This window comes from Heterodontus francisci, chromosome 26, assembly GCF_036365525.1.
Source record: "Heterodontus francisci isolate sHetFra1 chromosome 26, sHetFra1.hap1, whole genome shotgun sequence".
NCBI lineage: Eukaryota > Metazoa > Chordata > Chondrichthyes > Heterodontiformes > Heterodontidae > Heterodontus > Heterodontus francisci.
In genome coordinates, this window is record NC_090396.1 from 52,262,227 (window position 1) to 52,275,319 (window position 13,093).

The window sequence follows — 13,093 nt, forward strand, 5'->3', positions numbered from 1 at the left end:
AATTTGAGGACATGCCCTTACCCAGAAACCCAGCTCTACGTCTTCTCTTGACCTTTCGGCTGTCTTGCACATGCCCAACATCCAAGTTTTGAATGAGTCACAATTTTTTTTTTTAGAGATACAGCACTGAAACAGGCCCTTCGGCCCACCAAGTCTGTGCCAACCAAGAACCACCCATTTATACTAACCCTACAGTAATCCCATATTCCCTACCACCTACCTACACTAGGGGCAATTTACAATGGCCAATTTACCTATCACCTGCAAGTCTTTGGTGGTGGGAGGAAACCGGAGCACCCGGCGAAAACCCATGCGGTCACAGGGAGAACTTGCAAACTCCACACAGGCAGTACCCAGAACTGAACCCGGGTCCCTAGAGCTGTGAGGCTGCAGTGCTAACCACTGCGCCACTGTGCCGCCCTAAATTAAAATTCCACCAGCTGCCATGATGGGATTTGAATCCCTGTTCTGTGCGTGGGATTCTGGACTAATAGTCCAGTGACATTACCTCTAGGCCACCATCTTCCCCATAATTTCTTTCAACTAAACATCAGGAAGAATAAAGCAACAGTCTTTCCCCTCCCCCACCCTTACCCCACAACACAAAGTTCATTCTCTTACTACTATTTTCATCTCTTTTCCCAGCCATGTCCTTGGGGGCTGCAGCATACCATTCTCAACAATGGCATCTTATCTCATTCTGACTGATTTTGAAATGAATAGGATCTGAATCCTCTATTTATCGATGTACGAGAATTTTTATTTCACCATTTGTCATCATTAGCTGGTTTGTCTTTTCTTTCTTTAAACAATGAACCCTAAATCTTTACAATATCTGAAAGTGAACTTTCAAATGGCAACAGTTTAGACATTAAAGTCACAACTTTGTTCATGCTTTTACATCCCCTGAGCATAGGGAAGTGATGTATGCACATGTGATATATTTACCTAATACAAATGCACCAGATCTTATGGTTCTTAAGATGAAGTTAATTGATGTGCTGACCTCCACTGTTCTTCATTTACTAAGCTAGTAAATGGTTCAAACTAGGAAAAGGTAATTTTGGGACTCATGGCAGGAGGTTGTTCTTCATATTGCGTGTGATCAACACTTGGATGGACTTCTGGGTCGAATGGTGCAGGGGAAAAACCTGGAATAATTTAAGAAACAATAGAGTAACATTTTTTCTGGACCTGTTACCCAAACCGAGAAGCCTGAGACTACTTTTCTGGCTTGTCTTGGGCCTCCCTGTTAACATGTTAGGAACGAGCCACAGTCCTATGGTGTGCTCTCCACAAACACAAGGCCTGTGAGGGGTGTTGGAACAGGCAATGGGGAGGGGCCATCATAATGGCTACGGAATAGGGGAGTATTCCTGCTTAGGTGGTGCAGGCTTAATGTCTGCCCTGTTCATTGTTGTCCAAATACTGTAAAGGGACATAAAGCAGACATCAAGCACTCATTTACATAGTTAAGGGACCGAACGGCTGATAAGCACCAAGGATGCCTGAAAAATTTCCGATCAGATGTATTTCAGGAATCTTCGAGGCACCAAAATTGGGGCAGATTGCATTTGTTTTATGCCTGCATAATTGGCACAAGGAGGTCCTATTTTATTCAATTATATGCATTCAAAGTTGTTCTAGGTTGTTGAATTACAATGGGTCAAATGGCCTTCCTCATCTGTACGTATCGTGTGATCTTGTACACATGTGGTGTTCTTTTCTAATTAATTGGATCAAATGTAATGCTGCTTTCTCTGGCCTGGAGCCGGAAATCTGGTTTTGATTTCAGTTGTTACATAAATTTAGTCGATGGTTGACCTAAGACAGCAGTGAAGGACTGTGAGAATAACAGCACAGAATTCCAAGAGGTTCAGTAGGTCACGGTTTCCATAAATACTTGTTGAGTGCAACAGGTTAGCCAAAGATGGTCTCAAATACAAGGAAAAGGAATGATAGCCAGCACTGCAGTGATTTTGGGCAGAATGATTCATTGAGCACTTTCATTGAGCACTTTCAAACCTCATTTTCATATCAATAACTTTGCAGCCCGAAATACACAATATCCCTCTGTGGTTTCTGTAGGCTCTATTGTAAGGTGGAAACAGAGAAAAAAAAAACAGATCTTTACAGTTTCAAGCCATAGCCAAATAAAACTCCCTATAAAATGCTCTCACTAGCTAAGTAAAAAAAACTAAGCCAGTATATTTTTTAAGAAAAAGAGATTATCATCATCGTAAGCCCCAATTTATGTTCTTTTAACTATTCCCAGCTAGGCCAAGAAAATTCTTGGTAATGAAAATAGCAGGAGCACAGAACAAGATCTGCCACGGGTTATGTTTATGTTCCCATAAAAACTATATGGTGGCAATTGCTTTTTGAAGCAAACATCAAGAGCTTTCTCAGACAACCGAAATATTTTAATGAAACAAATTGAGAATATTTGACTTGTGATGTTTTTAATTAAAAACTGAGCCAGAGAAACCAGACTAGTTATGGTTATCCTCAGCCAGAATCCACCTGTCACTTTCAAGATGAATTTTGTCTTTTCATTGTCTGGTCACTGTTTCTAGTCATGCTTGATTGAAGTGGCAAGTTTCAACCTGGGAGGGAAAACTAGCATTCCTAGCTCGACAGGTCCTGTTGGTATCATGGGAGATAATGGCTGCAGTGGTAACAATGGAAACATGTAGCCCTCCTAATCAAAGGAAGCAGGAGACCTAATGGATGATAATATTGGATAAGTAGGTGAAAGGAGGCAAACATCAGTCTTTTTACAGGTGTGAACTGCACACTAGTTTATCTGGTAGATGTCTCCTGTGGTGATCTTGAAATATCCTGCTGCTGAGCAGCTTAATGCTGTGGTGACATTGGTGGCAACAGGAAGAGCTGTACAAGGTCTATCGGATGTCTATTTAGGTCAGCCACTACTTTGTTATTGAAGCATAAGCACAGAAGACTGGTCTCCTCTGATATGGCCCAGATAGGAGTGGTGTGGTTTGGGGCACTGGCTGGTTCACATTTAGCGCATCAGGTCTCTCTGATCCTGCAGATCATTTCCCATTATGACTGATCCTCCTCATGCAAATCATGGAACAAGAAGGAAGTTGACATATTGAATCTCAGCTCCTCAATCTTTGTACTTGCCATTAAATTGCAGCAGGATTATGGTACAGAAAATTCAAATATAGCGCAGTGAAATTAGGAAGCACTAGGAAACAAAAAAATGTACGTTCTTTATTGCAGAGATACTGAAATGCTCCTAGAGCAAAAGTTGAACTTCTCGATGCTGCCTGCAAAACTACAACCTCTTTTTAAGAAGCATTACTAAGCAGGCCTCACCTGCTCGTTTGTCATCTGCAGAGTTTTATGGGTGAGACTAACACTGTGATTCACATGGGACCTGTGTTACATAATTTCCATATGGTAATGAGGCCCTTGAATGTAGCATAGCCTCACTTTCAAGTCCCAAAACACTGGACAAAATGTCTGGTGTGCTACAGATCAGGCATGCAAGGTCACATACCCAAATCCTGAACTACTAGCAGGATCTCATAAAATTTACCCCAGTGCATTTAATACTTTAGCTAATTAACCTTGTTTACTTGCTTTGCCCTATGAATGGTCAAATTGAATCAGGAGTCTGGAGTGCTCTTATATGTTAAGAAACTTTATTTGTGAAGAGTTCAACTCATACGATTTACTTTGCAAGACCTGTTACTTGACTGGAGATAGCCGAGAGTTCAGCTTTATATCTTTAAGCCCCACCGTGACTGACAGCAGCATTAGTTTGAGGAAACACCAATTTTGATTCCCTTTGTCTTGGGAATGGTTAAAAGAATTGAACTCATGTAATCTAGTTCTCCCAGACAGAGGAAATCCCATGGGAGTTTGTGAGGCAGGGGGTTGATCAACAGCTACTTGCCCAGGCTGAATGATAACTTGGAGTCATCTTTCCAAGTTTTATCCTGTATCACTGCACCATAACTCATGTAGAGGTACTCTTATAGAGCCCTAGATGTCATTACAAATCAGCACATGTAAGAGTTATAACACGGCGGTCAGTCCAAGTATAGTATTAGAGTCGTCTCAGTAAATGTTATGTCTTTTGGGATTTTGTTCGTACCCAAGGAGGGAACATAAGTTAAAAGTTCTGTAAAAATTGTGTAAATGGCTGTGTTGCCAATGCTGTAAAAACTGTTAAATCATGAGTATAAATTTGAATGCATCAAATCAAAGGGCAGCAGAAAAAATTAGGGGCCTCACATGATTCAGAAAATCTGTAAGACTTAGACTTAAAGCCGAACCAGTAGGGCGAAGGCCTATTCTCACTCTGACACCAGCAGTAGGCCATTATGCAGCAATTCTGACACCATCTTTGATATAAACTGCTCAACATTTGCAATAAAATCAAGTTTCGAAAGGCACATATTTAGATACATTAAAAAGCTTTGTTTAAACTTTAAAACTTCTTAAGTAGATTATTACTGCTAAAATAAATTTCAGATGATAAACATTGAGTGCAAAAAAACATAAAGAGTCTACAAAGGGATATAGACAGGTTAAGTGAGTGGGCAAAAAGTTGGCAGATGGAGTATAATGTGGGAAAATGTGAACTTGTCCATTTTGGCAGGAAGAATAGAAAAGCAGATAATTATTTAAATGGAGAGAGACTGCAGAACTCTGCTGTCCTGGTACATAAATCACAAAAAGCTAGTATGCAGGTACAGCTAGTGATTAGGAAGGCAAATGGAATGTTGTCATTTATTGCAAAGAGAATAGAATATAAAAGTAGGGAAGTTTTGCTGCAGCTGTACAGAGCCTTAGTGAAACCACATCTGGAGTACTGTATAAAATTTTGGTCTCCTTACTTAAGAAAGGATAAAATTGCATTAGAAGCAGTTCAGAGAAGGTTCCCTTGACTAATTCCTGGGATGAAGATTGAACAGGTTGGGCCTATACCTATTGGAGTTTCGAGGAATGAGAGGTGATCTTAATGATATATATAAGATCCTGAGGGGACTTGACAGGGTGGATGCTGGAAGGATGTATCCACTTATGGGCGAGACTAGAACTAGGGGACACAATTTAAAAATTACAGGTCTCCCATTTAAGATGGAAACGAGGAGAAATTTTTTTCTTTCAGAGGGTCATTAGTCTGTGGAATTTTCTTCCTCAGAGGGCAGTAATGGCTGGGTCATTGAATATATTCAAGGCTGAGTTAGATAGATTCTTGATAGACAAGGGAGGCAGTGGAGTAGTAGTAATGTCACTAGACTAGTAATCCAGAGCCCAGGCTAATGCTCTGGGGACATGGGTTTGAATCCCACGATAGCAGATGGTGAAGTTTGAATTCAATTAATAAACCTGGAATTAAAACTGGTCTAATGGTGACCATGAAACCATTATCGATTGTTGTAAAAACCCATCTGGTTCATTAATGTCCTTCAGGGAAGGAAATCTGCTGTCCATACCTGGTCTGGCCTACATGTGACTCCAGACCCACAGAAATGTGGTTGACTCTTAAATGCCCTCTGAAATGGCCTAGCAAGCCATTCAGTTCAAGAGCTATTAGGGATGAGAAATAAATGCTGACCTAGTCAGCAATGCCCGTATCCCACAAACAAATAAAAAAAAGTTGTGTTATGGGGGCAGACAGGAAAGTAGACTTGAGGCCACATTCAGATCAGCCACAATCTTATCAAATGGCAGAGCAAGCTCAAGGGGCTGACTGGCCTATTCCTGCTCCTAGTTTGTATGTTTACTGTACACAGAGCAGTCGCCATTAAAGGACAGCTATATTAATTTGAATTGTCACTTAACCCTCAACGTTCTCAATAGAAGACACAATCATAAAATTTATCCCATATGTGTGGGTAACTGAATAACCTCATAGGCATGAGTGATCAGCAAAAGTCGCCCTCACAAGATAGTAAAAATTACATATTCACCAGCTTATTATTGAGTTTTCTAATTATGTCGCAAGCTTTTTGATGGATTCTGGAGAGGTGAAATTAGAATTAATCTAGAGTATTTTTTGGATTAAATGGTGGTTTATTTTTGGGGATGTGTGCTATAGTCTGAAGATATCAGAAGGATCAGTAGCGGTTGGAAAGATGCTAAGTGATATCCATGTGAAGAATCCTGTATGTGTGTGTTCTGTCTGTGTGGGTAGTGGAATAACAGTCAGCTAACTGTGGTATCTGCGGTCTTCTGTAGGAATGTAGATGTGGAATAAGAAAGGAGTCTGTGCATGGCTGTAAAGGTGGGGGAGGGGTGAGCAGCCTATTGGGTTAGAGATTTGAGGCACCCTTTAGGACAAAGGCAATGGCAACAGCAGAACTGTTAGCTAACAGTGAATAAAACAGTGAGCTGAAAAAGTTAATCAACAGTAACCAATAGCTTCCATATAAAACTGTGGAACTATACTTTTACCTATTTTGAATACGTTCTAACAGAACTAGAGCCTGCTCAAATTAAACATTAAGGAAAAATATTTACAGTATTTACTAATTTTTTGTCCAGCGTGGAGAATTCCAGAACTATTTTCATGCCCATCAAACTTGCAGGAACCTTCACTGTGTTGATTATGAAAGGGTTTTCATGTTTATATCTTAAGTACCGCCTGTGTGGAGTTTGCAAGTTCTCCCTGTGTCTGCGTGGGTTTCCTCCGGGTGCTCCGGTTTCCTCCCACAAGCCAAAGACTTGCAGGTTGATAAGTTAATTGGCCATTATAAATTGCCCCTAGTATAGGTAGATGGTAGGGAAATATAGGGACAGGTGGGGATGTGGTAGGAATATGGGATTAGTGTAGGATTAGTATAAATGGGTGGTTGATGGTCGGCACAGACTCGGTGGGCCGAAGGGCCTGTTTCAGTGCTGTATCTCTAAACTAAACTATTCTTGCTTTATGTTTTATTGCTGGTTGATGGCAGAAAGTTTATTCAATATCCTGAATTGTCTTCAATGAAGAGCAGCTTTACTATGGAATACCATGTTCAGAAAGTTGGTATAATTTGATGATTAATGCTTTGGGCAGAACTAGTTGCTGATAATAGATGGTTATTGGAGTTATTGAGTCTTCTGTAGGAGTTTATGCTCTGCAAGTTTTTGATATCTGGCTACTTAAGTGATTTGGTTTATAGGTACTTCTACATCTTTCAGATTTGTACTAGAAAAATTAACATTCAAAAACAATGCAGAATTTTAACTCACTCTGTGTTATCTCATACACACGTGGAACGTCTCAGGTCTACTCCAGAAGAAGAAACGGAGCACAGAGTCTTACCTTGTCCCATGTTAACAGTAGGTTAATTATGTTGTTAAAGATAGGTGAAGACATTGTTTAAGGACTTAGGACAGGTATAAAGAGAGCATGCTGGGACACAGGTGGGAAAGCAGGAGGTACAGATGTGTAATGCTGCATCCGTGAATAAACTTCCTATCAAGAATAGGATCTGTGTCTAGCTTCATTCTTCACCATTTGTCTTGGATCTGTATAACATCCTGCACGATGCAAAATCACATTCCGCTAATGGATTCACAGAATTTACATTGACTATATTAAGGGCTTGCACATGGGCAAGATTTATCACCCCAATTACCTGACACCAGATTGTCCATTCTACTCCAACACCCCAGCCAACAATAATCAGAAAACTTACCTTATGGAATGCCAGTAACAACATTAGTTTAAATGTCTCAGTAGTCTAGAAAAGAAATATCATGGGTGGGGTTCATGATGAACTATATCTAATTTTAATTGTGAGGTTAAGCTTTGTGCAGATCTTTGCAGCAAGTAGACATTCCAAGGCAATGATGCCAACAGACTGCATAACTTTCCATTATACTAGCAGTTTCTCTGGTGTGTCGTGGAGTTTTTCACTATCAACCAAGAGATAAAAATCTATTCTATTTATGCAGAATCCTCCTTCAGTGGTAGTATGAATTTCAATTGCAGTGACACCATATTGTCACTGGAACAAATATTAATCATCTATTTATGAATAACATTTGCTCCCAAGCAATCTTTGACAATGAGTTTTAAACAAATAGATAGACAAGATGCAAGTGACAGCCACCATCAACTGAAATTACACCAATCTCTATTTTTTGTACAATATTGAGGACTATGTAGCAATTCAATATGTACATCTTCATATTAATAAGAGCAAAGGTAACAGCTTGGCAGATCTTGAATCTGTTGAGATGTTTCTAATCAATATTGTTTTGAACAATCTCAATACTAGAATTTAAGTATAAATGATTCACCTCTTTTTACAAATAGTTTGCATTGGTGAACACATTTAAAGTTACTGGAAGTATGAGAGGCTATAGTTACTTATATATCTATGTAATAAATTTTGAATCTAGCATGTGTCCATATGTCACACCACTACAAGGTGTTCCAAGTCTCAAAGCTGTCACATATCCATGTCACAATCAATCATGACTCTCATAAGTAATCTCCATCTGTTACGTTAACCATGATGATTGACCCAATATTCCATGCACTAAGTTCAAACCAATCAAAAACAGTTCTATTCCATGGATAAGTAGCATAGCTACAAACCTGTAACCAGCAACCACCACAAAACCAAATAATTATTTAGTTTCATTTTAGTTTCCAAAGCTTCCATTCATGAACCAGCACTTAAGAGCTGAGTTCTGCTATATTATCAGACTTGGTTCTTTATCTGGAACATGGGATTATAACCTCTGTTGGCAATTCCATTTGTGTGTGAAAGAAATGCATCAATTGTACTTTCCCTTCTCCTTTGGAACTACAATACCCAGAATACACTGTAATAACCCACATCACATAACAACTAGACAAAACATTACAAATAACTCAGATGGAAATAAACAAAAAAAATCCATCTAAAACTGAGTTTGTTTTCAGTGTTTTATACAAAGTTTCTGCTCCTGTTAAATTCTGTTTGTGTAACAGCAATGCTTCATTATCAATTATATTGAACATTCATTGTATGCATAGAAAGTATTTTAAGGCAATGTGATGTGGATGTAATACACGCACATGACACTGCATTAAAAGGGTTGAGCTGGTAAAATCATTGGGCTGGATTATGCAGTCAGCGGCATAGAAAACTACCCTCAAAAAAGCAAGAGTTGCACTTATGTAGTGCTTTTCATGACCAATGGACATCTCAAAGTGCTTTACAGCCAATGAAGTACTTTTTGAAGTGTAGTCAGTGTTGTAATGCAAGAAATGCAGCAGCCAGTATGCGCACAAAAATCAATGCGGTAATGACCAGATAATCTGTTTTTGTGATATTGGTTGAGGGATAAATATTGGTCAGGACACCAGGGATATCTCCCCTACTCGTCTTTGAAATAGTGCCATGGCATCTTTTATCACCACACAACTGAGCAGATGGGGACTCAGTTGAACGTCTCATCTGAAAGATGGCACTTCTGACAGTGCAGCACTTCCTCAGAACTGCACTAGAGTGTCAGCCTTGATTGTTATGCTCAAGCCTGAAGTGGGACTTGAACACAGAACCTTGTGACTTAGAGGTGAAAGTGCTACCAACTGAAATCTAGCAATCTCTGAGGCACAAACTTCCCCTTCCCCAATGTCAGTTTGTTTCAGGCATCAAGTTAAGGGGATCTACAAACGTTCAGCAGCAGTGACGTCATCAAACAGGGTAAGCATTGAAGTATTCTCACAGGCATCAAATCAGGAAGTAAAAACCATTGAATCACTTCACTTTTAATTTTAAATATTTACAGGTCGTGAAATAAATGATTGGGACATGCACATGGGATTAAGGTAGAAGAAAAAAATCTCAAACAAACTTTAAAACATTATTTTAAAAATGTGGAATTTCTTTTCACAATGGAGAAATCTAATATTCAACAAATATAAAATTATTCTTTCAGGGCCAGTGAGGTTGTATAGCAGTAATTATGACTTTAGTATGCCATTAAAAACCTAGTTACAACACATTAAACAAGGTGTAATTTTATCAAGGCTTTTTACAGTGAGACTAAGAGCGTAAGAGTGGAAGTTCTCATCAGTTCATAGGTTTCTAATTAAATGCAGCCTGGTGGGACCTGAACGTGCACCCTTTGGAGAAGCTCTGAATCACAGAAAGCAACTGCTGGATTTCTGAGTTTAATAGCGCACATACAAACTCCAAAAGTTGCTGCCAGTTTCAGAGGAGTAATGACAGCAGATGCTGACAGTTTGGTCATCATTACCACTGCAAAACCTGGGCCATTAAGCCTCTTCCAGAATTGTTCCCATATGCATTATATGGTGCCTATGGCATTCACTATAGTTGTCATCTAATGCCACTGTGCTTGAGCAATTCCCTTGGGGGTCCTGTAGTGCTCTCTTCTGAAGATGGCCAATTCACTGGCTAACTTTCTGCAGAAGAATATCAATAGCCTTACCCAAGATCCAAGATTTTTTCAGGCAACTACAATCTTCATAGACATTGCAAACCAAAGAACCTTGCTGCATTCAAAACAGGAAAATCACACTACCTCTTATCTGTTGGGAAACCTTTAAATCCTGCAGCAGTATCAGATTTCTCAACTACCAACAGACAAGCAACCAACCACAGACATTTCAAAGTCAGGAGCTCACCTACATTATATTAATTAAGTTCACCATCAAAATACATGTGGGGTCAGTGCACCAAATGTTCTGCGGCATCCTTTCCACACCAGCCAAACTTGAAAATCTAGTTTAGATGTCATAAAGTGGCAGTGACTTATCTGTGCTCAATTCTGAGCAACTCATCCATTGTAAAGTTGACTGAGAATATTGAGACTGATGAATCTCATTTGGCAACAGGTTCTCAGCTGCTCAAAGAACATCGAACTGATCCATTAACCCTGTTTCTCACTTTACATATGCTGCCTGACCTGCTGAGTATTTCCAGCATTTTCTGTTTTTATTTCAGATTTCCAGCATCCGCAGTATTCTGTTTCAGCTGATCGGTCTGGCTTGATTCAAACTTCACTCCCATTAGTAAAAGATGGTAGTCTCTGCCAGTGTACCACTAAAACACCTCTCTTGGAAATTTACTGTCACAACTATGTTCTCGGATGGATTGTATTACAACAAATTACATAGAATTTTACAACACAAACAGGTCATTCAGCCCAACTGGTTAATGCTGACATTTATCCTCCACACAAATCTCCTCCCACCTTAATCTCAACCTAACAGCATATCCTTCTATTCCTTTCTCCCTCATGTACTTATCTTGCTTCCTCTTAAATGCCTTTATGCCATTCGCCTCAACCGCTCCATGGGGTAGCAATTCCACATTCTGACTCCTCTCTCTGTAAAGAACTTACATCTGAATTTCTTTTTAGAATTATTAGTAACTATTTTATTTATATTGCCTCTAGTTTTGGACTCACCCACAAGTGGAAACATCTTCTCTAAGTCTACTCTTTCAGAACTTTAAAAACCTCTATCAGGTCACCTCTCAGTATTCTGTTTTCTACAGAAAAGAGCCCTAGCCTGTTCAGTCCTTCCTGATAGTTGTACTCTCTCAGTTCTGGTATCACTCTTGCAAATTCTTGGTAATATTTCTATAGGCCACTGACCTTTGGCCTCAATACCAAGGAGGTCTTCCAGATCATTGATACTTCTGATATCTGCTTGAGCGATCATCCTCAGCACATCCTCTGGAAGGCCTTCTTCTGCATTCATGCTTTTTGGCATTTGCTGTTAGAGTAACACAACACAGTTATAAATACAAAAGGAAATAAATGAATATGTAGTTAACAATACAGATTTTCCCTGAGTCTCAATGATGTCCAAATTTAATATTGAGAGAGCATAAGTCAGGGAGAGGGAGGAAGAGAAAGAGAGAGAAAGACGAAGAGAACATTCCGTATCATTTTCAAACAAATGGTATCCAACAAAATCAAGTAATGAGGAGGTAGTTTGACTACCTACAATTGAACATCAGTGAAACTGACTTACACTACGAGCATACAATAATGATGGACAGGAAGAAAAACAGCTGGTCCATTGAGCCTATGCATACAGCCATGTTGCAATGAAGCATTGTGAACTCCAATGCTCCCTGTCCATCAGCAGCCATGTAATACCTGGGAGAAGAGAAAAAAAGTCAGCCAGCGGGGTGGGGGGTGGTGGGGAGAGGGAATGGGTGGTGGAAAGAAGAAAAACATTCTGGGAAATTCCTCTCTCAGTCTCCAGGAGGTCACCATGACCACAAGACACATCACCCTGCATTACACATATCTTTTGTATGCAGCAATATCAGCCACAACCAGGAACTTGGCCAGTTCTCTACTGAATTCTTGCAGCAAATCTGCATTTCACTACATGAGATAGCAACTTGTTCCAAAGGTCATCAACCCTCTGTGAAAAAAGAAATCTCCTTACATATAACCTAGTTCAATGCTTATGTAACTTATATGCATTTTCCCTAACCTATCTAACTCAAATAGTCTATCCACTTCATTATTTCAAATACATCAATCAAATCCCCCTAAAAACTACACTTTTCTAGAGTAGAAAGACCCAGATCTCCTAGTTTATTTCGCTATTTAAGATCTTTGAACAAGCAGCCTTCCTCTAAACCTATCATGCACCCATGTCAGGGGACCAAATTTGGACTCTGTATTCTAGATGAGGCCCAGCCAAGGTCTTGTTGAAGGACATCACAAAATTTTTTGTTCAAAACAGAATTACCCTCTTAAAACATCTGAGAACTACCCTCATAAAGCCCCCAGCGATTTAACATCCGCAGCACTTAAAGCAGCAAGAAGCACGGCACAAAGAACAGCCAGGCGCTGCGCAAATGACTACTGGCAACACCTATGCAGTTATATTCAGCTGGCCTCAGACACCGGAAACATCAGAGGAATATATGATGGCATTAAGAGAGCTCTTGGGCCAACCCTCAAGAAGATCACCCACCTCAAATCTAAATCAGAGGACATAATCACTGACCAACGCAAAAAAATGGACCGCTGGGTTGAGCACTACCTAGAACTGTACTCCAGGGAGAATGTTGTCACTGAGACTGCCCTCAATGCAGCCCAGCCTCTACCAGTCATGGATGAGCTGGACATA

General features: G+C 39.8%; 1 protein-coding gene across 3 annotated transcripts in view; it reads right to left on the reverse strand.

Moving 5' to 3' along the window:
* LOC137384337 (platelet-derived growth factor subunit A-like) overlaps positions 1–13,093 on the reverse strand; it is a 136,738-nt gene that overhangs the window by 97,930 nt on the left and 25,715 nt on the right. For all 3 annotated transcript variants that reach the window (XM_068058220.1, XM_068058218.1, XM_068058219.1), the window contains exon 2: positions 11,593–11,713. In XM_068058220.1, the coding sequence (XP_067914321.1) occupies positions 11,593–11,713 (121 nt within the window). The remainder of the gene's footprint in view (positions 1–11,592; positions 11,714–13,093) is intronic.